Source organism: Aythya ferina (genome assembly GCF_964211825.1).
Source record: "Aythya ferina genome assembly, chromosome: 18".
Classification (NCBI taxonomy): domain Eukaryota; kingdom Metazoa; phylum Chordata; class Aves; order Anseriformes; family Anatidae; genus Aythya; species Aythya ferina.
In genome coordinates this window covers 3784417-3810449 of record NC_140317.1, presented here as the reverse complement: position 1 = coordinate 3810449, position 26033 = coordinate 3784417, and the positions used below count along the sequence as shown (strand labels likewise).

Here is a 26033-nt window from a genome sequence, read left to right as displayed (position 1 = left end):
GCACCAGCGAGCCCAGCATGAGCACCCCAGTACCACCAGCTGTCCCTAGGGAGAGGCAGTGCCGTGCAGCCCCCCCGGCTGGCTGCTCCCCCACCCCAGGCAGGGCCATTTGTTGGAGCAGGCGCCGTGCTGCTGACACATCTGTGGCAGGGCCATCCGTCACCGCTGCCTGTCGGTGTGACAGAGTTTTTTTTTTTTTTTTTTTTTTGTCGGAGGGGAGAATCAATATGCCAGGAAATAATGATAATGAATCGCCCTTCCCCAACGCGCGCCACTCGCTTCCCTTTGCGCACATCAGCCGGCACGATGGATCCCGAGAGGAGGGCATCGCCCCGAGCTCCCGCTGCCCCTTCTCTTTGAAAGGATTGAAGGGGAGGAAGGAGCTCACTCCTCATCACAGCCTTGGTCTTGAACCTTCATCGGGCTGAAAACAGGAGACCGCTCTTGAAGAGGATGGTATTAAGCAGACCCCATTTAGTTTAACAGCAGGCAGCTTTCAGGAGAGGAGGAGTAAAAAAGCAAGAGCACCTGCTCTGTATACACCCAGCACAGCCTCTGTGAAGACACAGGCACCTTCCACGTCCCTAATTAAGACCTGTGCTGCCCACCCTGCAGCCGATGCCTTTCCACGATGCCATTCCCCCAGCTCAGTGCCAGCCGCCTGCCTGCGGTGCTTTGGGCAGGTGTAAGAGCCCACGGGAGCCCTGGAAGTGGCAGGCATTAGGGATGCTGTGGCATTTCCAGTATCCGAGTACAGCTGGAGCTCACCACGCTGGCGGAACAGAGGATCTGAAATTCAGATGCCGATTCTTAAAAGCCAGTTACCCCACGTCTCCTGCAGAAGCCCTATCCTGCCACTTGCTGATGACATGAAGCTCTTGGAGAAACCTGGAGCGCCAACTGATAAATTTCTGCAGCCTTCAGAGGAGGTTTCTACACAAAATGATGGTGAAGAGATAAGAGGGGAACCAGATTTGCTCCCTCCGATGTGGGAGCTGGAGTAGTTAAGGATCAGACTTGGCACCGAGCCTAAAGCAGTCTCTGGGAAGATGAAGGATTTATGAGAGCAGAGACCGGGGGGAAACACGATGGATCTCTTCGTTGAAGACAGCAACTCTCTTGGGAAACGTCAGAAGGAGAAGAGGAGGGAAATGCCTTTCCAGAAGAAAGGTACGAGCAAAAGTTGGGGGACATCAGCGTGGCTCCTTCCTCTGCCGGGCAGTGGGGACCTGCAGGGGTAACTTCACCTCCCTGCTGCAAAGCCTGAGGCGCAGCCCAGGTGGCAGGGGACTGCTGCTCACACAGCAGGGGACACACAGCCACACATGGGATGTGTGAAGAGCCCAGAAGTGTGATGCAGCTTACCCCAAAGCCAAGAAAAAAGGTGGTCTGAGAAGTGGAAGCAATTGGTCTCCAGCACCTCCGGACCCTGCCACCTCACCGGGCTGTGCCGGCTCCTGCTGCAACCACCTCGGGTGCTGCTGCTGCTGCCCTGGTCTTGGGCCAGGAAGAACTCATTTTGTAAAGGAATAAAACCTTTAGACATCACCTTGCTGCTTTTCTTGGTCCTCCGGGGTAGCATTTGCTAGGCTCTGAGGTTACCAGGCAGCCCCCCAGGTACCAGCACCTGCTGGGGGCCCCATGGAGCTGCCCCCGGCCCCAGACACCTGCACGCCAGCAGCCGTGCACAGGGAGAAAAAAAACTGCTCTGCACTCCGGCGTTTATCACGGATGCTTTATCTCAACATATGGGAAGGGAAGAGCAGCCAAGGCGTTTGTTTGCTTCTGGTGGAAAATTACCCGCGTTGTTTATTGTCCTCTCTCCTCTGGTCACCTCCGGCAGCAGCACCATAAAGCCGCGGAATTTGGGGTTGTTGTGAGCTCTGCTCCTGGCCTGGCCTTACTGTTAGCTTTGACAGCCGCTTCTCCCCATGGACAAGTTACTTTTTTTATGAGAAAGGAGTATCGCACGCTTGGGTGTCACCATGAACCCGAGTTGGGGTCTGGCATGCTTTGGAAGGCACTGGGGGCACAGCACCCGTGTCCCACGAACTCCAGGTACTCCGCAGCCTCAGCCACACGCTCCCCATCTTGCCTCGAGCCTTACCCAGCACAATTCCTATCCTCCTGTCCCAACAGCACACCCTTTCACCTGCTGAACAGCAGAAAGCAGCTCTGTGTGCCACACACCCACCCTGAAATCACCTGGACCCTCACTGCACGGGGACGTAGGGCTAAATGCATCCTGCAGCTCCCCTTCTCCAGCCCTCAGACCCGTCGGCTCGTCTCCTGCTGCCTGAAGTGCTCTTTTCAGGAACGTCAGCTCCTCAGGCAGGATCTCAGCAGTCCCGTCCAGCACCGCCCGTCACTCTCCATCTGCATCTGAAGCCAAGGAGGCTCCTGCACTGCCATCAGCCCCGCTTCGCCCCGCTGCCCCCACAAATACCACTGAGATCAGCTCCTCAAGCGACAGCTCCAAGAGCGAGCATGACAGAAGCACTGCCTTTTAGCTACCTCTTCATAAATATATTCACTTCTTAGTGAATTATTTACCCTGGGCTCCGGCAGCAGCTTTCTCTGCTCCAAAAAGGATGCAAGAACACGAAGTTACTTGGGTGAAGGAGCTTGCCTGAATCCCTAAAACAACCGAACATGCAACAGCGTCCTGGCTCACAGTAACTCCCTCTTCCTTGTCCCTACCATACGCCCTGCTCCGGGAAAGGGGCAGAGCTGGGATGCTCCCTCCCCTGCCTGCTGCTCAGAGCAGCGAGGAGGCCACCCTGAGGGCTGCAGCCCCTGGTGGTAGGGAAGGAGCTACCAAAGAACTGAACAGACTGGGGGAGTCAGCAGCATGCCTCCGGAGAGCCCTTTCCTGGTTTCTTCCCTAGGAAGCCTTCAACCAAGCACCCTGGAAGGGAACAGGGGGTAGCGGGGGAATATTTAACACACCTGCTGGCTGTTCTTGTCCTTTGTCTCTCCACCTTACTGGCCAGAGGAAGGAGATTTAATTTCTGGGCATATAATCGTGAGATCATTACCTGGGCAGGGTTGGGAGCAATCTGTCTCTGGGGCTGCAGTTAGGAGAATGGATGTGGCACCATCCAGCTGTGCTACAGCGCAGGGAAGGAGCCTGCAGCCAGCAAACCCCGAAGCTTCTTCCTCCATAAAAGGGCTTTTTATTAAAATAAAATACTTCTGCTAACTACGATACGGCACCGAGAGCAGTCCATAAAGCAAACCTCCCACGCGGGAGCTGTCTGGGAGCATTTGCCACAGACTACTCAATACCAGCAGCAATAAGCACGCCACCAATAACTCCGAAGCCAGCAGTCCCCACCTACAGAGCCGGGCATCCCAGGCTGTAACAGGCTGCAATTAATCGGGTTAGCTGCTTAACACACAATAGCCCAGTGTTTGCTGCTGAGCTCCGCCGAGCCCTGTCCCCTTTTGTTATCTGTCTTAATCCACGTCCTTTCCCATGCCACCGCCAGGCAGTTATTGGCTGGTAATAAAGAGCCAGGGCCGGGCCCCTCTGCTGCCAGAAGTGCATCGGCTTGGCTGGGTCACCGTCTCCACCACAAATTTAAAGCCTTTAGGAAAAAGAGCCTGAAGTCCAAACAAAATTGAAAATATCTACACTTCGGTTATTAATGGTTTAGCCTTCCGCAGGCAAACTCCTGCGCCAAGAATCCTGTACAGGACCTGGGGAAAACTCCACAACCACCACGGGACTTGGGCTACCAAGAGCTCTGCACTCCACAGGGCTGAGGTAGAAGGGAGCTGGCAGGAGGGAGGAAATTACAGGCTGGGGAAGGAATCCTCCCCGCCCCAAGGGGACGGCTCCCACTGCTGATGTGCTTACAGGGTCACTGTGTGCTCTTGGCAACATACCTCCAGAAGTGGGTGAGCCAACGAGGTTTTAGCCCCAGGTCAAATCCAGGCTTCACCTCAAGCACCTTTACCAGGATTTTAAACGAGTGATTTTTCCTCATTTTTCCCCACAGCTGACTGGGGCCAGGGTGCCTGTGCTCTGACCACTGACACCTCCCCAGGCAGTTCTGGCACAAGCAGGCTGTCCAAGCAGGGCCAGCAGCTCTTGCCACTGGAAAAGGCACCATTCACACACCAGCCAACTCCAGGAAAAGCAAGATCTTTCAGCACAGGTAAGAGCAGCAACGTGAGCACCACGCTGAATTTCATCAGGGGTACTCGCCCTGCAGCGAGCAGTCGGCTCTGCGGCCAGGTGTGTGAGCTGCTGGTCAGGGAAGCTGCCAACAGCTCCGTGCCTCTGGCAGCCCGCTCCCTGCCCCAGGCCACCTGCAGCTGCAGATCCACCCTCGGTGCTCCTACGGTCCTGAGAGGAGAGCACTCACCGTGCCAGCCTTGTTGCTAGATGAGCTGGTCCCTTACCTGGGATGAGCGCTAGTCCCTCACCTGGGGTGAGGAACACCTCCAGACACGGGGCTCACCCCTGCTGCACCTCCACATTGTTCAGACCAGCCCGTTTTTTCCTCCCAGTTCAGGTCGTTTAAGACTCAATTTTTCAGGATTTTTTTTTTCCTGTCCACCAGGTGCGGACAGAGACGCCTGCAGGCTTTGCTAGCGGACGCGCCGCCTGCGACGAGCACGAGGAGCCCGGTGACATCTGATTAGTGCTCAGATCAGGGGAGAGAGGGGAAGCGGCTTCCAAAGGCAGCGCTGCCGCCGTCGCAGCCACCAGCAGCAGTGACCTTCACACGCAGCGAGCTCTGCCCGCTGCCAGGAGCCAGCCTCAGCCGCTGCCAGCTCTGCCATGCGGCACCTGGGGCGCTGTGTCCGCACGGCAGGCAGTGCTGCTCTGAAATCCGGGGCGTTTTCATGGGGTCGGGGAAAAAGGTGCACGGCAGGACTCGTGGTAAGCATGTTACAGAGCCTTACCGGCCTCCCGGCTCTACCAGGCTTGGTTTTAAAAATCCTAATGCAGAGTATGGGTTGGCTTCCCACCCGTACCGACCTGTGGGCTTGGGTGAGCTGAGCCAGCCCCTGCCCCTGGGGAAGTTTGCACCCAGCAGAACAAAAGCGAGGCCGGCAGCTCCGGCATTCATGCTGCTGATCTAAGACAGAACCACGTTCAGAGCCACGAGGCTAACCACAACCAAAGGAAGTCAAAGAAAAGGCAGACACCAGGACAGGAGTCCCCATCTGGCCACTGGCATCCAGGCAGGACAAGTTCAAGAGACCCCAAGGCACCAAACAACTCAGTTTTTTAGGATCTAAGTGCCAACAGAAAGCTACATCTAACTCAACGCCCTGCTTTTGGAGGAGAAGGACAGCAGGTGACGTGAGGACATGGGAGAAGCCAGCTTGATAAATCTGAACAGTATGGGATCCATCCTTATCCCAGAACCTGCAGCAAGAGCTTTTCTGTTCCCTGCATCACATGGCTGCTTGATAAATCGTCCCTCCCAACAAACCTATCCCTCATCGCGTGCATACGGAATCTGTTGCTCTAAGTAGGCACCGAGGTGCTGTCAGGGTCATTAAATATCATTATCTGGGGCAGCTGTTCTCCAGCAGGCTGACGCAGGAATCAATCAGGCTGGAGCACGCGTTTCCCCTACACCTCTCCAACCAGTGCCTTTGTCCCTCTCCATCATGGGAGGGAAGAGGCAGCTCTGCCTTTACACCAAGGCTCAGCAATCACCGAACCGGAGGCAGCTGGCTGCAGGGAAAGCAAAGGCAGGCCAGGCAGGTTGTCACAGGGACAGGGTGAGTGAGGTCTGACTGATGTCTTTACTGGGAAAGAGGAGGCCGAGTCATTGGAAGCAGGCCAGTGAGCTGAAGGGATTACACTTTAAAAAAATAAAATAAAAAACCTTCCTTTAATACCCCCTCAATGAGATAACCTCTCTCTGTGAAGGACATGGTGGGGGGGCTTTCAAACCTTTCATGTGCTCAGACAGCAACGTGGAAAAATGGGAGTTGAGGATTTTCACACCATCTGAGGTCAGCTTGCGTTAACTCAGCCGCTCAGCATCTGAGACTCGAGGGCTTAAGATCCAGCCTCATTTTCCTGGGTGATGGCTGCTTAACCCCATCTGAGGTGTTCTCTGGAACAGAGGCTCTCTGTTCCTCTGCAGCAACTGCCAGCCACCTCCAGACAGGATCACAGGCCTTTGATCTCCTGGAGAAGGGATATTATCTCCAGCTGAAGTCAGGTCAAACGTGTGTGTGGCGGGAAAATAGTCTGAGAGTCATCTTTTTGTCCTGTTCTAGGTCGGTGATGGGTATAAGCAAAGAGTTCTGTGCTCAAATGGTCTGGGCCCACGAATGAGGAGATTTTTAACCTGCCAAAATGCCACTGGTGCTGGAAAACTGCTAGCCCTGAATAGCAGTCACCCTGTGTAGGTTACACAACCCAAGACAAGTCTCAGTGTAAGCCTCTGTCGCACACTCCCACCTCTCAGCCTTTTAAGTGCATGTACACACACAAGCCAGGTGTGAGGCAGCTGCACCTTTGGATGACACCAGCGCTGCAAACACTGATGGCTCACCTCCTTTAAGAGAAATACCTGTCCTTCCAGAAGAGCTTAGCAGTAAGATTTTGGGAGAGCTCATGCTTCCCAAGGGCAACATGTGTTAATTTAAGGGTTTTCAATGAGCACATTCTATCAAGACCCAGGGAAAAAATGCAAACATGGTGAAAAGGACAGAAAGTCTCAGATGAAGACAACTTCATCGACCAGATTGTCTGATTGAGAATATTTTTGTTTCAATCAGAAACTTTATCCTAAAACCACATTCCTTTTCTTCACCACGGATAGCAGGCCTGGCCAGTCCTCCTGAAAGAGGCTGTTTTTACAAGCACGCACTTACAAACACAAATATCTTGCCAAAAAAAAATGCATCCGTGGCATGAGTCAGGTTCCATCTATGGCGAAGAGGTGGGGGCTTGCCAAGACTCACCTATCCATCTCATCAGAGACGTCATGATTTGAAGATACTTGGTCTTCTGCACGTTGAAGAAGGTAAAAGGACCCAGGAGTAGAGTGAACGCTGCCTGGAAGGACAACAAAAACACCCAGGTTAAAAAACAAGTTCTGCTAGGAAGACAAATTTATCAGTAAAGCAAAGCTTGCCTTGCAAGTTCACCTCCAGACATGTCTGTCAGAGCCTTCTTTGTTGCTTAATTTTACAGCTAGGTTGGCTGAGACACACCAGGGGTCAAGCAAGCTGCTCGGTATCAGAAGTTGCCTTGGGCAGGAGCAGAGCACAGGATCCTCTTGGCTCTCAGCCACTCGCTATCACTGCTCCAGCCTGGCTTTACTGACACGTTTCAGAACAGGCTCTCACAGCAGCTTTATGAAACATTAAACACTAAACAGTAGCCTCTTCGTCCAGGTACGTGCTCAGTTTAGGCCCGGGCAGCAATAGCTGGGAGCAGTCTGCTCGCATTAACACTGATGGCTGGCTTTGAGGTGTCTGAGGCTGAACAGTGACAGAACCAGGGCTGCCCAGGACATTTTAATTCACACTGAATTGCACGTTTTAGAGCAGGAAGCTCAAAACTGAACAGCTACACTGCTGACTTGGATGCTGGTCCCCTCGCAGGTGTACGCTGAGAGAGCAGTGGGTCGCAGCCACCTAACCTGGGAACGCCACGGCACCCGCCTGCTGCTCCTCTTCCAGCAGGGTTGCAAAATCTATCCACCAAAACAGAAAGAGCATTAAGGCTGCTGTTTCCTACGCGTTTCCTCTAGCTCTCTCGTGCAGCACAACACAAACCTGCTGTCAGCCCATGCCTGGAGCAGCAGTGCCCTGTGCAGCACCATCACAGCTGGCTGGGGCACGGGGCAGCACGCAGAGCACCGCCTCGTCCAGGCGGAGAAAAGGAGCTGCTGCAGGAAGACAACAGACCTTGATGGAGGTCTGAATGTGAACTGGGAGAAGATATTTGTGCCAGGGACACAAATTGGTGCTACCGAAGAGGTTTGCCTGCAGTCCACGGGGCAGCACAGGCTCTCAGCTGCCAGCGGTGGGGTAGCAATGCACCAGCAGGTCCACGAGCAGCACGGAAGCATCGAGGAGGCTGCAGAGCACGCCGTCAGGATTTGTTCAGAATCCCAACAGGATGTGAAAGACAAATACTCAACATTAATATTTACACGCTGCTCTTTTCCATGACTTCTTAAAGCAGTTCCCAAGTAAAGGTGTCACCAGAAGGGAAGAACTGAGACTCAAAAGGGCAGGCGGCGGAGCCTCCAGGTCTCTGTCGACCCCAGAGTCGGTGACAGAGCAGGAACCGAGCTATTTTAAGACAAGTACAACGCCAAGAAACCTTTTTTGAGACTGTTTCAGAATATCTGCAAGGCAAATTGGAAGTGCCTCACACTGCAAGTATTCTCAGACGACCAAAGTAAATCCAGCAAGGGGACCAGAGGAGAGAGCCCCTGGGTTTCACACGCTGCTCGGTCAAGACACTACGACCTCGGGGCCACCATTCACGCTAGATCTTGTGTTTTTTTTCTTTGCAAGCAGAAAAAACAAGAGAGAAAGCATACAGAGAATTCAGATTTGCAAAACAATTCAGGATGCTTGGAGGAAGTGCTGAAATGACACAGAATACAGCATCGCAGGCATAACTGACAAGACTACGAGCTAAAACAGCCTTAACTATTAAGACACTTTCCATTTTAACACAAGCAAATCAGCCAGTTACAAATCTTTTTTGTTCTTCCCCCTCTTGTTCCTCTCTTCTAGTCACCTTAACTCCCTCTCCTACCCTTTACAGACTGCCATTCAGTCCTAGGACAGGGCACAAACCTCAGAGGACTAAAACTTTAGCCTAAAGAGTAGGTCAAAGATCTAGAGAAACCAAAGAAGACACCAACTCTATTGCTGGAAATTATTCTGGAGTTTGACACTGATTTGTCTCAGCCCCCTCCCAAAACACACGCACTGCTCAGCTCAGCACAGCCTCCCTTCAGGTCCCGTTATTAGCTCCTGCAGCAGGGAGAGCTGAAACAAAGGAGACAGGGGAAGGATGGTGCTAATTAAGGAACAGGTGTCCTCTGCTAATTGGGATGCAACGGAACCAATTGGCAGAACAGCACCTCAAACCGTACCAAGGATTGACACGAGATCACTGAGCACCAAACAGCTGGCTCTGAAACCTGGATTCCTCTACATCACTGAAGAGCTGCTTTAGGGTGGATTTGGGGCTCTGCTGCTGAAGAGCACAAAAAGCAGTGTCAGCTGCTAGAAGGACCTGGGGCTCCTGTACGTTCCTCCAACTGCTAACGAAGCACAAGGAACTCTTCTGGATATTATACTCCATTTTCTGCGGGCAGTCTCAGCTTAAGGCATATCACACACCTCAATCCATCGAGCAACTCTTCCAATTCTGCAGGCTTTACTGAAGTCACGGTGCAGGGCAAGGGGTTTGTGGCCGAGCGGTCGGGATCCCCTCCTTTAAGGCAAGCAGCGCCTTCTGTGCCTAACAAGATCCTGGAAGCGGTCCAGAGAAACCAAGTGGGAAATGAATTCAAGTGCAATAGAAATATATTACCTCTTCCACTCAATGTCTGTTAGGGAACGGAGATGGGTATCCACGGATCGATAGGAGCGATGCTCAGGCCTGGAGGGAGGTGAGGTGGTGCTGCTCCACAGAGATTTGTGCCAGCTGCTTTGAGGGAAGGAAGTCACAGCACACACTGAGCAGCTTGGGGGGAGATGGGCAGGGCAGGGGAGGATGTCAAACTGCAAGATTAACATCCCTGAGGGGTGAAACAGCTCTGCAGGATGCAGCACAGGTCAGGGACGAGGGCCAGCTCCTCAGCGACACCAGGACATGAGGGGTGAGGGCTCAGTCCCTGCATTAGGCCCGATCGCCTCAAACCTCAGGAGTGTCCCACAGCCAGGAAGGCTGCTTAAAAATCACACCCCAAAAATATGAGACCACAAGGCTCAGAACGAGGATGTCTAACTTCTCAACCTCCCCGTGCCAGACACCTCAATGTTCCTCCTACCCACGGAGCTAATTAGTTTCATAGCCCTCCCCGAGGAGAACGCAAGCCCAAAGCAGTGCCTCAGACACACACCAACCCTTCCACCTGATGTTTTCCAAGCTCAAGCTTTCCCCAGAGGGATATCATTCACAGAGTGCTTCATTACGTGTGCAGTTCAAACAGCCTGAAACCTCCACAGAAAACTGAAGTTGGCCCTGCCAGAAGTCGAGCTCTTAGAGATGAAAAAGCTCTCCCAACTTCTCCAGTTCACCTCTCGAGCTCGCTCAGGCAGCTAAGAGCTTATAATTCTCTTCCTGAACTTCAGCAAATTAACCTGAGGCAGAACAAGCACAGTCTGCATTGATTAAAGATTTCTCTTCTAGCAAGAAGAATCTTCCCTGGTAGGAAGCATCAGGCGTACGAGGATGATTCATTTCCAGCTTAAACAGGGGAAGGGAAACCTCCCCTCAGCTAAGGAGCACCAGATCCATCAAACCCCGTTTCCATGCAGAGGATGGCAGAGAGAAGCCTTCCTGCCGTGTTTTTACGCGGTGACCTGGCTGCAAAGAGCAGTTCCCTGATCTCTGCCCACCCTTCCCCACCCAACGGGGAGGACCAGGCAAGCGGCAGATAAATGCAACAGGGGCACAAGAGCTGACCTCTCCTTATGCTGGAGGACGGGGGGGGCGGAAAACCCAGCACGTTACTAACCAAACCCCACTTTTTCTCGCTTTTACTGACATTTCCAGGCAGAAAAGTAGAAACGTAGAGCAGAAGAAGGAAGAGCAGCTTGTCACCCTGAGTTACACCCTGCCCAGCAGACCTGCTGGGTGCCCCGGGAGGCTCTGCAGACCCACTGCTGCCATGCCAGGAGCACACCGAGGGCTGGGAGCTGCTCTTCACCCACATCTCAGCTGCTGCCACCTTCCCAGCCTCCGTACCTGTCAGCCCTTCGCATTTCAGCACGAGCAGCAGGCTGGCACACTTGTGTCTTCTTGCCACGGGGGAAGCTGGCTGGAGTGTACTGTATTTTCATAAATATTTCTAAAAGTGCACATTATTAAAGCTCTTATGTTAAAGATTAAAGGTTATGTTGCTTACATAACCTTATTTATTGGCTTATCTTGAAAAAGCAGGAGTAAGATCAAGCGTTAATAGGACATCTGGCTGCTGGAATCAGCTTAGTCTCGGCCAGGACCACCACCAAGGGAGCTCCCGGCCGCTAAGCGACAGCCAGCGAACACCAGCAGCCCTCCAGACTCCACAAATACGCCTTATGCCACAGCCAGAGGGCTGCATTGACTAAACAGCTTCTTTATTGACCTGAAGGGTGCATATATCACTCCCAACCAGCGCAGGTCAATAGCTTTCATCCGCTTCCCGGCGCGTGGCTTTTCCACCACGAGCCCGTGCCGCTCAGGAAGCACAATCAGCAGCCCCGGCCCGGCTGATTCACACACTAGCTGCAGCCCTCACGGCTTGACAGCCCGCGTACATCTGCGAGAGGATCAACTGACAGCCAGCTTCCTTCGTGACCGTCATCAGAGCTCGCTTGTTTTCTTGTTTTCAGGCTCATCTGTAGCAGCAGCATCTGTGCTCGGTGCTCTGAGCACTGCTTTTAAGAAAAGCAGCCGCTGCTTCCTGCTGATTCAGGACCTGGGCACTTCCAGGCAGGTCGGGTATTTACCTGAGGGAAGCGTAACAACGAAGACTGAGTTGATCAAACCAAGCAAATACTGCCAGAGTAGAGTAAAACGTTTGAGATTTTTTGGATAAATGCAGCAGAGGGGCACGAGGCTGTCACACCACCACAACCGAACAATCCCGGCTATCAGGCCATCAGTTTTAACACCGAGATAATGAGGCAAGCTTGACTGAACGAGCACCTCCTGGAGCAAGCTCCGATTCAGCGCTCAGACAAGGAAAGTCTCCTTGAGCGTGGCAGCAGAAAGCAGGCAGTGCATACACACTGCCAGGGCAGCAGCTCCGACACCCCTCCTGCTCCTGCAAGGCATCCCTGAGCTCAGAGCTGCTGCAAAACCCAGGTGAGTGCTGTGAGGGACAGGCAGAAAATACAGCAAACCAGCCCGAATACGTACAGGGAGTACAAGGTGTCAGGAGAGCGAGATATCATGAGTGCCAGGGCCTGGCTGCTCTCCGTGTTAGCTAACCACGTTGGCTTCTCTCCTCTAGACTATGTCAAAACAGACATCTGGGGGAAAAACACACGAAAACAAGGGATTTACCTGCACTGACACAGATCAGGGGTTTTTATCCCTAGGTGGAAGCCTGAACCAGACTGCTGCTTACCGGGGACAATCTGTTCCGTATGAACTGGTGTCACTACTCACGTCCTCGGGGAGTACTTTAGGGCTGACTTCGGACAAAAGCGTTAAGTTTGCACTGCCTTCCCCACTCCTATTTGAAATGTTTGTCCCTGAAATAAAGGAATCAGAGCTTGGAAACACTCGAGTTACTTCCAGCTTCTCCCACCAGCCCCGGGAGCTGCTTTGCTCCCAGCGCAGACTGCAGCAGCCGCAACCCTCCCAGCAGCACTCCGGCTGCTCCCACCTGGGCTCTGATTTCCTAAAATCCATCTGGGGGACAGGGTCTCGAGCAACGTGTCCCCTCTGCCATCTCTCCTCCCCTTTGCTGCCGTGACAGGGCCACGTTTCTCTTCGCATGAGCTCATATCTCCGGCTAAAGAGCCAGATGGCACATCGCTGAGGGCTGCCGTCCAAGCCTGCCTTGCTATGGCTTTACCCCTTGCAGCGGGCAGTACAAATATAAACACACGGAAAGGGGCTGACTGGTCAGGAAGGAGCTTTTCAGAGGGCTGAATAAATAAAAAGCTGAAGATGCACAGCCACTCAAAGCTGGAGGCAGGGCTGCGGCAGGGGCCGTGCTGATAGGCAGCAAGATATCGGCCGACCAGTGATTAGGGAGCTCTTAAAGTTGGCTGAAAACAGATTAAAAAAAGATAATCCGGCAATACAACACGGATTGCTCAAAAGTGAGGAGCCTCAGAAGTGGGAAGCGAGAGGGATTTTAACCTGCAGGTCCCCCATGGAGTAATGAAGTCGCGATGGAGGGAGGATGCAGCCACCAACCATCCCCCAGGAGTTATTTATTGCATTTCTTGCTGAGGAAGGAAGGCAGGTCACAGGAGAGCAGCAGGCCCCTGCTGCCACAGCAGCTCTGGTAATGAACGTGCCACTCCCGGGACAGCTGGCAGCAGGTCACATACCCCACATGGACCACGCATCCCCCAGACTGAAGGCTTCAGCTGCTGTCCTAACAGCTTTTGGCATTGAAGCGAGTGGCATTTCGCCCCTAAAGTGCCCCCAAAGCTGGGTGCTGCCTCTCGTGGTCCCTGTGACAGCACCCTGAGCACCTCCAGAAAGGAAGACCTTTGGCAGGACACGGAGAGAAGGGCCTGCACCCTCACAGCTACGTAGCTGAGTGGGTCTGAGCACAGCCTAGAGGTTTAAAGAAGCTTTAGGCCAGCAGCAGCTGACACAGCTCGCATTTGCCCACCCAGAAAACGAGCATATGTGTCGTGCTGTCGTCACTGCAAGCCGTGATCCTGCTGGGCATCCTACACCAAGGACCAAGTGGCAATCAGCCTTCACGTGCAGCAGACAGCAGCACTGGGAGGTGCTGCCCTCCTCTCCCCACCCCGACGTGGGGCAGCAGCCTGTTTCTGAAGCTGGCCCCTCTTGGGAAGGGCTCCGAACTTCCCACTTTGGAAAGAACGCCCTAAAAAACCACTTCTTCCTCCTAAACTGAAAAAAATATCAGCAAAGTGTCTTCAGAAAGTCATTCGGCGCAAGGATCCTGGCACACCTGGACATGCAGGACCACAGCCAGCAGCAGGCTTGCACTCTGGGGTAGGCGCACTCCCATCATCATTTTTCACACCAAGAGAAAGTTGGAGGCCAGCAGCAACCCCGAGGTGACCGGCGTCTCATTTTTCATCACCGGAGTATTTATGGCACCACCATTTGCAGCATCTTGTAATCACTTTAGCGCCTCCTTGACCCCTGGCTCCCCCTTACTCTGCATCTCCTAATTGCATCTGAGCAAGCAGGAGGGAGGCAGCAAAGTGGATGGATGCAGGAGCAGCACGCTGGTGGTTTGTGACACTGGGAAGGACGGCAGGGTGGCTGCAGAGCCCTCTGCAGCGCCCCTACCTGCTTGCTGTGACCTCCCCCAGGCTACAAAACAGGGTCCTCTTCCTTCCCGACACCTGGAGTCGTTGCTGGCCCTCCTCACCGTGCAGTTTGTTAGCATTCTACAAGAAATTAATGATGTCCTGCCAATAAAGTGTGAGGACAATCATTAGCACACAGGCACTGCCCCCAATTCTTGCATATTCACAGCCTCTCAAGGCAGAGTATTGGCAACCAGCACCGCATTTCTATCGCCTGCAGAGGCCCCTGGGTTAGGCAGCACGGAGAAAAGGAGCCCAGCATGCCACCAGGGCCCTGCAAACACAGCACCAGGGGGAGGAGGTTCTCGGGCTCTGCCAGGACTGCTCCTGAAGGCCACCGACCCCTTGTCTGCCACAACACAAACCTCCACCACTCCTCCATCACGTTCCCTCTCCACTTTTTCCCCCCTGTGAATACCTCACCTGAGATTTCAGTTTCACACCACTCTTCAGCTGCCTACGAGCTGCAGTTTCAGGGACAGCATCATCCCATCCTGTGCATTGTCAGGCAGGAGTTGCCTGGAGGGGAAGGAAACGTCCCAGCCTTTATATATTTTGCAGCAGCACAAAAGCAAGAAAAAAGCCCCATTGCCCGGGGCGAGCAGGGAGCCTGCTTGCTCCCAGCCTCTGCCTGCACAGCACACACCGAGCTGGTGCAACAGGCTTCGGAGATCAGCTCTGCCTGAGAGCATTACACTGACTTCAACTTACAAGATAAATCCCAGCTGCATTATTTGTATTTATAGTCCTGCTTACAGAAGCATGAGCCACGTGTGGGATTTGCTGATGTAGTCCAAAAATCCACATTTTTGGACACGCACGTCAGTGATCTCACCCAGACAAAGTGCAATTTAGGAGGATGTTAAGAAGTTGCAGACTTATTTCGGAGCCTGAAGAGATGCCGTTCTGGCCAGAGCTCTTCCCTCCGCAGCCTCCGGTGATGTTCAGGGTTGCACAACCGTGCCATTCCGCAGCCCTGGTGCTTTTCCTGTCTGTATATGAAGGAATTAATGAAAATTTCAGGGGAAGAAAGATCAGGAGCGCTGCCTTACTTGATGAAAACGTTGATGAAGTCAGGCAGGCAGCAAGGTCGGAGCTCTGTTTAGAAACAAGCCTGGTGTTAAAGCCCTGAACAAAACACTGGAAAATACACCGCTGAGAAAAAGGCTTGCATTGAATCTCCCAGGGGAGTGCTTAGCTGACTTCCCAGGCTGCCTCCAACTCTGCTTTCCCCATTGCTGTCACCACTATTGCACAGAATAACACCGCACAGGGGAAATGTGTTTATAACTTATTTTCTACAAAAGCATTCCAAAACCAACAGATCAATGAATCTCCCCGAACAGCCTCGCCCGGGAAGGAAAATTTAAGCGGCCCTTTTTCAATTTTCCCAAGTCTGGCAGCGAGCTGCTGATCAAACAGCCATCGGTTCTGACACCTGCCCCATTTAGCAGAGCCTGGGCTCCAGTCCCCAGAGAGCAGTGTCACTTCGGTGCCTTGCTGCCCGAAGCGAGCTTACTCTGAAGGACAGCTTCCCTTGGGAAGGAGGCAGCATAGCCAGGGACCTCTGCCGGGCAGCAGGGGCTGTGGTTTGAGCCCAAAAAGCAGCTTTGGGGAGCTCCGAGCTGCAGGACGTGCACAAAAGCAGAGCTACCTAGAGCTGCGTCTTTGCCCAATGTGTTCGGAGGGTTTCCCAGCCCGTAAGCCCACCAGGCACTGAGGTGTGCGAGAGGCTGGTGTGCAGAAGGCACACGGGGCACGGGGCTCCTCCTGGGGCTGGCGGTGCCTGCAGCGTGTCCGAGCTGCAGGAAGGGAGCAGCCCAGCACCTCCACCTCGCACACAGCCCCTGGCAGGCAGCTGGAGGCGGGGAGGGGACCAGCCCCTGGTAGGCAGCCTCTGGGACAGCTCGGTGTCCAAGTGACAGCATAACTCAAGCCCCATTTAAGAAAAAAACGCTTCTCACCACGAAGCGAGCTGACGGCTCTGTGCAGAAAACACATTCCAGTCCCCTGCACTATCGATTTTCCTGTGAAAAAGAGACAAGCTAATCCTTCAAAGTTAGTTGCTTCAATCCACGCTCTTGCAGTTTCTTTCCCTGTCGCACCAGCCCCAGCAGCAGGAGGCGAGCCTCCTGCCCAATATTTCTTTTATTCCAAATGCAGTCAGTTACAAGGCAAGAGGAAAAAAAAAAAAAATCACATCAGCAGCTGAACAGCAGCTCTTGTGTCACCAGCACAAGTTTATGCTCTGTTTTCACAACACCACGCTCCTTTCCACCACTCCTGCCAGCCCAGGAAAGCCTCTTCCCCCCAAGGCCAGTTATTATCTGAAGTTCCCCCTGCATTAGGGAACACGAGGGATGTGGGAAACTCTCCGAAACAGCCAGTTTGTCTGTCGCAGGCGCATGATGAGTGGGCAATTGAGAGAATTTATTGACAAGTCCACAGAAGAAGAATGGACCGGGATGAAGGAGACAGGATTTATGCCATATTAACAAGGCCGTGTGCCAATTTCAACCTTATTAGTTCCACAATAAAGCAGCTAAGAATTGCCTTCCTGTCCCACACCCAGACACCATTTATTTTAAACGAACTTGGCTCCTGTCCTTCTTCAGCTACTTCAAAGCAAAGCAGCAACTTAATTGACCTCAGCTTTTGGAAGCAGACTAGATGGGAGGCATGAGAAGACTCCAATCAGCTCCCGAGACTGGGCTTTTAGCCAGCCAGAGCTGTAATTTTTGAGGCACCTGTAACAAACAGTGAGGGCTCTTGATATCTGTGCTTAATGCAGTATTAATTCCTCTCCTAGCACAGCAACAGCTCGAAGCTCAGGTGCCTGTACCTGCAGCAACAGCACGGCACTCGGGGTGCTTCGGAGGCGCTTCCCTGTGCTCAGGGCTTCCAGAGCTGGATTTATGCACGGCAGAAACAAGTGCACAACCAGGAGTGTGACTGCCATTTCTGTATCAGTACCATAATAAAAAAAATATTAGTGTTTGTGGTAGGGAACATAATGCAGTAAATCTGGCCAGGCCTTACCGCAAATAACTTCTCAGGTGACGGGTTCATAGCGCCCCAGTCCTGCTGCATCCTCACTGTAAGCTCTGGTAGCCCAGATCACAACAATGCTACAGCTCAAGCGATTTGTTTAGCCAAGATGACTTCCTACCAGCGGGGAAACTTCCATCAGCCTTCCTTCCCTTCCCCCAGCTCTCTGGGGGAGCCCAAGGCAAACGCCCCAAACCTGATTGATGTGCTGTGAAATCAACCCTCAATGCTCCAGACACCTCACCTGCCGCCGAAGCGGCTACCTGCACCTCCACCGGCTCTCAAGGTCTCTAGACAGCGAGACCTGTAAGAATAAATATCCAGGAGAGAGCAGCTGTGACCCATTTATTGCCGGATGCTGCTGCAGGGCACAGCTGAGGAAGGCAGGACAGGAAAAGCACTTGCTGCAGAGGGAACATGTGGATCAAGCCCAGGTGTCCTTGAAGAAGTACTCCACTTGCAGCACGGCTCCAGCTCTGTTTCTCCAGCTCCCAACTGGCCAGAGAGAGCTTAGATCAAGCAGGGATGTTCAAGAACCGCCACGAGGGGTCCTCTCCTAACTGCTGGGAGGTAAAGAAAAAAAGAGCAGAGGCCAAAAGGCGATGTGGAGCTGGAGATGTGGAAAGAGAGGCTATGAGCCTCATGTACACTAGGGAGGTTTTTTAAAGAATTAACTGGTTAGACAGTAAAAATCAGGGGTACCTTCGCACAGTGCAGGGGAGCTAGCACTGGGTGCAGCAGAGCACGCACACCGGAGGCTCAGAGCAAGGAGCTGCAGCCTGCAGCCGGAGGGGGCCCAGGAAGGCAGCACCACGCCGAGGCAGACGGAGACGGACCTGCAGCCACACTTAGCAGTTCAGCCTTCCCCTTTGCCGATTAAGTTCTGCTGGCACTGAGCAATTGCCCGTGTCCTCAGGCTACCTCTCGTCCCCCCTGCCTGCCTCCCGCAGCCCGGCCCCGCTCGGATCAGAGCGTCAGGCTGGGCTGACATTGTCCCCCCCGCTCCGAAGAGGGCCGGTAAGCGCCCGTGAGCCCGCTCGTTTTATTCACTGCACAAGCACGTTTCCAACTGGGATAATCTCCATTAAACCATCTGCGCTCCCATCCTCGCTCGGCCCGCACCCGCTGGGCCGCCTGCGACACTGCAGCATCTGCGAGCCCGGCCGTGCCGATGCCGCGGCCCTTCCTTCCCCAGCAGATGCACCCGGGGGCTCCGACACGCTGCCGAAGCCGTGCCTCTCCCCCCCGAAAGGCGTACAGCTTCCCCCGAGAATTAAAACCATCTCCTTTCTGCTCAGGGAAGACTCCGAGTCCTGAGCTGCCAGCAAAGCAGGGCTGGGAGGAGAGGAGGGTTTGGCTTCTGCGGCTGCCCTGGTGCCGAAGAGGAGCCCCACACTTGCCAGGCTTGGATGCGTTTTGGATCAGACACCGCACGGCCGCCGGTCCCCAGGATTTAATGGCTTATTTATCTCAGTGTCTGCTTTCTAGAAACAGGGACTGCGGTGTCAGGGTTCTGCCTCGGTGTGACACGGGAGCAGGAAGACTGGGCAGTGTCCTGAAGGGAGATCTGACGCCTAAACCTGCCCCTTCCCTCAGCCTACACGGGACATCCAGCTCACCTCACAGGGGCCGTGACAAAGCCACTGCTTTCAGGTGTGAAGGCAGCACAGCCAACTCAAAATCCCAAACCCTGTCCTCAGCACCGCCACCAGAACAGCCAGGGGACTCGGGACTCACTCTGTCGAGGACATGACAGCGCCGTGACTGATCTGCAAAGACAGAAAGCCATCGATCTGCTTGAGCTGTAATCAGTGCTCGCCTTCAACAAGGTCGCTGGGCCAGCTGACACAAGCTCTCCTCCCGGCCGATTCGCCCCGTGAGGGCTCTGCCTTGCAAAGCCTCCCAGGCTCCTGCTGCCCAAAACGAGAAGGCAAACATGAGCAGCAAGCGATGGGACACGAGCAAACACCTAGCTCAGTATTTCCTGCACTTCTTTACTTTGCAAGCCCTTGTTTTCCAAGGCAATTTACAAACAAGAGGCGAGATGGCCATTTGTTCAGACACAGGTTAATAGGGGCCCAGCAGTCCCCCAGGACTCCGCAGTCACACGTAGGTGAGGGAATCTGGAGCAGCAATAAAGACGCTGTGCAGACGAGCAGGTCTCAAGAGGAGGATTTAATCCGTCTAAATATTCTCATTATGTTCGTAGTCTTCAGCTCCCATTAACGGTGATCAGAGCCGAGACAGCTTGCAGAGGCTTTTTGGGACAACAAACCATGAAATAGGATTTATACATCAGTCATTCTTCCTCTTGCCCCTAGCTGAAGGGTCAATGCTTTTTGTTGAAAAGACGACAGCACCGGGAGAGAAAGAGTCAACAGGATGAGGGCAGGACCAGCCTTTGGCAGACTGGTGGCACTTGGCACAGGAGAGCTCCCATTGGCACTGTTTTCTCCAAAAACCTCAAATAGACTGTGCTCACCCTGCTAGTCCAAAAAAGGCCTTCTGTGGGGCCACGCACAGAGGAAGAGCTACAGCTACATCCAGTGACCTGCTTCATGGGGAACAGGGACAAGATTCTGGTTACGTTCCTCCATCGTGCTCCTAAAAAGCACTCAAAACCTAAATAGCGTCCCAAGACAAGGTGAGAGGACTAGAGGTAGACATGTAGGACACAAGGACTGACCCGAAACCTCAGCTGCTTTCTTTTGGGATCGCAGTGTCCATCTGTCCCCTTGCCACAGGGGAACTTCACCAGCAGAATGAGACCTTGCTTGTCCACTGACACGTGGAACCAGAACTATTCCAACAGGAAAGAATTTAAACAGAAGAAAATTGGAGAAGAAAAACAAGAAAACAGAGCAACCCTTCTAAAGGGTAAAATGCATCTCACCCCTCCTCAATCTTCTGAGGTCTTTTCCCTTTCAGACAGACAGGTTCTAGCTTTTCCTGCGTGTCCACGACACCACATACACAAGAAGCTACGACAAAATTCATAGAGCTACACTTCGCAATGCTGAGAGTGCTCCAGAGCCTTGGTGATATGTCCAGGAAATACCAAGAAATACCTGCCAGACCCCTGCCACTGCAACGGAGCAGCCAACGCTTCCCATACCTGGGTTGCGTTACACCATTCAGATTAAGCTTCAAATAAATGCTCCGTAATTCTGGCAGCATCGTGTTCGATAACCAGAAGCTTGATGACCCTGGAGCCTGGTCCAGGGAAAGATGAGCAAATTAGAAATAATCCGGTACAGAGACAGCACCCCATGCCCTGCACGGTGCTTTTCTGGAAGCAGAGGCTGACATTTACGTCTGACTGCATCAAGTCCTCTTGTTTATGCAAGCCTCCAAAAGGGGGGTGAATCTTTCTACAGCAGAAAGTTTCAGTACTTATCAAGTGCTTAAGCCACAACAACCTAGCAAATTACAAAGTCTCTTCACTCCTAAAATATCTCAACTGCAAATTCAAGAGAAGCTTATGTTTCCTATGATAGCTATAGCAAAACACTTGTAACAATTTGGTGGACAACATAAAAGCTGTTTTGCTATTAATTTTTCACTCAAAAATCAAGATGCTTCCTACCCATCCTATCCCCACGCTTCTCTTCAAGAATTTATGATTTGTAACGACTGGTCATTAGTTTTCCACATTACAAATAGGACAGGAGGAGAAAAGCATTAACTGGCATAATCCCTTCAGAGACAGTCCAAAGGCGAAGGCAGTGCCAGTGCTGTGGGTCTTAATGTCTCGTGAACGATTACATCTCCTCTCCCTCCCTAGGGAAACCATCACAATTTTTGTTTTCTAGAGAAAAAGGCGCACAGATCAAGCAGGGAGTAGGACCAGGGCTGGATGTTGGACAAGCCCCAGTTTGCTCCTGTATTAATGGAACATCAGAGGCCTCATAAAGCCACAACTCAGAGGTAATGCTGACACTCAGGAGTCTCCTGAACATGACTGTGGGATGCTTCCTTCCCCCAGTAATCCACCACAGACACGTGTCTTCCCACAAGCAATCCCTCCCTGCTTGTAGGGAGGAGGGCAGGAAAGCACTGAAACCCTCCTCTCAATTACCAGGCAGGGCAGGATTAACCACTACCGAAGACTTTGCAGATATTTATTCTCCAGATCCACGAGAGACAAGCAGAGGGAAAAAGCACCTCTGAGGGTTGTATACACAGACAGCAAGTCTAACGCTTACAGTTTTGTGTTTTTTTTTTCCCCCTCAAGTCCTAACAATTATCTTCATGAATTATAGACACAATATTCGAGAGACACAGGCAGTAATTAATGCATGTCTGCTGTTCTGACTAGCTCCTTCTGCTGGGTAAGGCAGAGTTATTGAAATTCAGGGAAGAAGTCCTCAATCTTGTGGAAATTTTAAAGAAACAGACCAAGACAATTTAATAAAACAATAATATTTCTCTTAAATAATTAACTAGGCTTTGACATTCACTAATATTCCTGAGGCCCAGCTCTTTCTTTTGCAGTAATGGAACAAACACCCTCAGATGTGATCTCCTGCACATCCAGGATGTACCAACCACAAAATGACTTCAAGCAGGCTTTACTCATGGGTTTCTCCACTCACACATGGGCACCTCCAGAGCCTCATCACTTTTTTTTCTTAAAACTCACCGAGATCTTTACTATCACTGCCCAAAATCCCCATGATGCAGTACTTACATACCTCCTCGTTTTGCCCTGCTAACAGTTATCTCCAGGTACAAGTGCTCGACTCTCACCAAGCTCAGGAGCAGCAGTGTTTATCATCCCATGAGGAAACCTTGGTTTCACAGCAGAACCAAAGCACACTAATAGATGCAATAGACAATCACTAAGCAGACAGCAAGCTATTACTAAAGCAGCGTACAGCGCTGGTGTTAAGCGGTCTGTTTCCATCATCTTTCAAAAAAGCAGATTCTACTGTAGCATAAACAATTTTATTCACATAAAGAACGCACTCAAGAGAGCTTAATATGCTTGAGTGTATTGAGAACAATTATCTCCAAGTGACAACTAGTTCAGCCAAACACTAGACAAAACCTGTCATGGACCCATCACCTGCCTAAGTAAAATAGAACTATGCAACAAGGACAGATCTACTTAAACTTGAGATCAGGATTATTCTGATGGCCACCAAACTGAAACAAAGACATGTCACCAGCGCTGGAAAACAGGCATTTGGCTAACAAGGTCAGACTGAATTGAAAGCTTCACATCCCCGTTGTTCACTTACACCACATTACCTCTACAGGGAAAAACTCCTCCTCACCAGAAGGCAGGGCAAGTAAAATAAAGGTCATTCCAGTCTGAGAAACTCACCAGATACAGTCTGTAAGCATCAATCCTTCGAATGGGCCCCCAGCACTTGTCTGTATCGTTGTACTTCGTGCCATCTCCAACGCTGCAAGAATGGTTGCCAATAGCACTGCTAGGAAAGAAGGAGGGAGAAAGAGAAGACAGCGATCAGCTCCCAGCAGATGCCTTCCCCTCTCCTGTGTTCAAGGAAGAGCAATGGCCAGAGGCTGTTTAACAGAGCAAGTCACTGAAGACCATGCATTTGAAGACAAATTATTTGATTACCCAGTTACAATCTGGTCATTAGACTAGCAAGTTTAGAGTCATACATGGAACACTGCAGTTCTCCATTCTGAAGCTTTGAGCACCAGTGCAGCCCAGCCCAGCCCCAAGCAAACCAGTCTTTCACTATTTCTTTAGGAAGGAACTTGTCTCAAGCCCAGAGCTCACCAGGTAAACACAAAGTAGTGTCACCACTCGCAGGTCACAAGCTTGATAAGCACCACACCTCCCAGCTCTTATCTAGAGATAGAAGCTAAGATACTGCACAGGGGATGGCATTCAAACCAGTGAGCAACGAGCCCCATGCCTGCAAGGTGAAGCTGAAGTACTTTACACCCAGGGACTTACCTGAAATCAGGTCAGGTACTCTTCAGGCATCCAACAACAGCTTAGCCTGCAGCAGGCACTTGGGTGGGGAATACAGAACAACTTCACCTTCCCACGCACAAGCATTGAGATGTTCTTGAGTCATTTCTCCGCTTGTCTTCAGGAAGGAGAGCTGAACCCAGTCAGACTTATCACCCCATCAAGCCCCAAAACCTGCCCTCGTCCCTGTCAGCATGTAACTGCCCAGCAGTAAGCACACTTACCAGGTCACTTGCATGAGAGAGACTGGCACAGCTGCTGCGTAGATTGCCAGGTCCCCATAGAGGTAGATAATTATGCAGAAGTAGAAGAGGTTGACACCCACTGCAAGAAAAAGAAATATTGGGGATTCTTGAACTCTGCACTCTAACTCAAAAATTCACAAAAGTTTTTCAACATCTTAAAAAAAAAAAAAAAAAAAAAAACACAACAAAACACACTATTTCTTTCCATAGTTTACATTTTCTGCAGAAAACTGCACAGAAGGGTCACACCAACAGGTTAGGAGACAGTTACAGCACGGGAAGCGATGGGACATCAGGCCTCAGAGCTCAGCTCTGCCTCCTGAAATCCCTGGCCTTCACACCAGGCACTCGAGCTTACACCCATCCTCCAGTCACTGCTCCAGGCCCACAGCTCTCATGTAACTGAACTATCAGATGAAGCTGACAACCTGGAAGAGTCACAGGCACGCTAGCTGGTGGTGACAGACCTGGTGTGAACACAGCTTGATGAGCAGTGCAGTGAAGAAACAAGAGCTGTTAGTACTCTGCCAATTCGAACCTGCAGGACCTTCGCAGTGAGAATTTAGCCCTGCAGAGATCCAGTTCCACACGGCTGAGGTGGAGCCATTTGGGATATTCCTAAACATCAGCATCCTGAGGCAAGATTCAAACTTGCAAAGCTTTAAAACTGTTTCTGCAGCCCTACTACACCCTAGTGCCACAATGAATGCTGTTTCTGTCCCCAAATGTTTTCTTCTGTGGTTTATTTCTTAAGTTTGCTCTGCCTTCAGCTATGAGATTAGAAATGTCTTACTCAAGCAGTCTGGGTGCACAAAACAGCCTTTCTTGGGCTCAGGAAGACACTGCTGCAGAGGGCTGAAACCAGCAGGAATAAAGAGATGATTGATGAGACCCTGGGATTCTTGTCTTCCCAGAGAGCTGGCATGAATCTCACCAACAAAAACCAAACTGGAACATATTTCAGTTCAGAAACAGGTGAGCTACAAAAAGAAGCCTCGAATTTGTTTCATTTAGGAAGTAGATACTGAAGGAAAGCTGCTCAGGGAACCTGTCCATACTTTCCAGTTGTGATACCACTTGATGCTTAATCCTAATGCAGCTTGGGCAAATCAATTCACCTCTCTGAGACTCATATGACAGCTATCAAATAAAAACGTCATTACTGCAGGAACAGGGATTAATATTTCCACAGCACTTGGTTGCCCTCAAGTTTCACCATCACATTGTCCCTGCATCCCTGCATGTCAGGAGACGTTAACAGGCATTCCACTCGCGTTAAATAAATTACTCAATGTGCTCAGCCTACTTAGCAGAAAACGTTTCTACAAAAAGGGCTGGATGGGGAAGCAGCACGGAGACTTCCCTGCTCCTATAAAGCACTAAGCCAATACACGAGGGTTGTTCCTGGTTTGTTTGAATAGATAAATGGAGAACGTCAGCCCCTCCAGAAATAGCCTGAAAATTTCTTATAGGTCCCTATTTTTCCCCACTCTGTGAAAGATTTAAGATGACCACACAGCTAAGGAGTCTGCATCATTCTGAAGACAACAGCAAACTCCCTAGCAGTTTTCTCCACTTCCCTATTGAAATGGGTTGAGTATTATAACAAATATCTGATGTAGGACAGAAGCTGCAAAATCCACTAAGCACTAGACAGACTTAGATGTAGATCCCCAAACCAGAACCTACTGCTGCCAGTTCTTTTACAAGCTGCTACTGATCCTCCCTGATCAATATTTTCATTACTGGACAAAAATGGGAAAATCAATGGCTTCCTGTGGGGGGACAGCATGACAGATGTGCCCAGACTCCATTACTGCAACAAATGACTGCTTGGTCCCAGAAGAAAGCACCCAACATTGCAAATTAAAAAAAAAAAAAAAGCAGCTCTTCAAAGCCAGCTTTTTTGAAAGAGCATACAGGCCTACCACAGCCTAAGCCTAAGCCACCTCCCTTTAAGAAAGCAGACAGTCTGAGATGGAGATTTATCCTCGGCTTACCTCCCAGGACTGCAGATTCAACTCCTGTCAGATTGTTTAAGTAAAAAAAAAAAAAAAAAAAAGTTAAGAGAAAAGAGCAGAGAACTCCCTAGGTCTCCGAGGCTTTAAGGTCTATTACAGAGCCTTCACCAGCCCTCCCTCTGAAGGCTGTAAAGAGCTCAGACACCTTGGTTTTGGATCCACGCTTCATATAGCGTGAGCAAAACCCACCCAGACACTTGCTAGCTGTGAAACAGCAGAGGGTGGTGCTTGGAGCCAGGACTTCCCTAGCATGACCCAGTTTCTCAGCCCCAGGCTGCAGGAAGGGGTCACTGAGCAACTGCCCTCAGCCAAGGCCTCTCTGTGCATCTGTCAGCATGAGAACTTCAGCCGGGATCTGCAGGAGGCACCTCACCTGCTCTCTGCAAACGCTCAGCAGACCTGAGCGTGTCTGAAGGAGGACTCAGCACCAGCTCCTTGCTGCTGAGTACAGAGCAGGGGAAAGCAGCAGGTGAGCTACAGCTGCCCCAGCCCCTTTGCTCTGCGTTACCTTTCGGCTCATCTCTCGGCAGTTGTTTCAAGCCTGCAGCTGTTCCCACTGACTCCCCG

At 51.6% G+C, this 26033-nt stretch overlaps 1 protein-coding gene and 1 long non-coding RNA gene across 7 annotated transcripts in view; both read right to left on the bottom strand.

The window, feature by feature from the left end:
* TMEM104 (transmembrane protein 104) overlaps window positions 1-26033 on the bottom strand; it is a 42060-nt gene that overhangs the window by 7419 nt on the left and 8608 nt on the right. For 4 of the 5 annotated variants that reach the window (XM_084492221.1, XM_084492220.1, XM_084492219.1 and 1 more), the window contains 3 exons: window positions 23425-23524; window positions 22577-22685; window positions 6946-7039 (listed from right to left, as the gene is read on the bottom strand). In XM_084492221.1, the coding sequence (XP_084348347.1) occupies window positions 6946-7039; window positions 22577-22685; window positions 23425-23524 (303 nt within the window). The remainder of the gene's footprint in view (window positions 1-6945; window positions 7040-22576; window positions 22686-23424; window positions 23525-26033) is intronic. The other variant, XM_084492222.1, reaches the window with a different exon arrangement.
* LOC311420886 lies at window positions 11009-12417 on the bottom strand. 2 transcript variants are annotated; one of them, XR_014684586.1, is made up of 3 exons: window positions 12297-12395; window positions 12086-12198; window positions 11009-11673 (listed from the first exon to the last, which is right to left on the bottom strand). It is a non-coding gene; the product is annotated as an uncharacterized lncRNA (long non-coding RNA). The 2 variants fall into 2 exon arrangements; XR_014684585.1 differs by having other exon boundaries at window positions 12086-12417.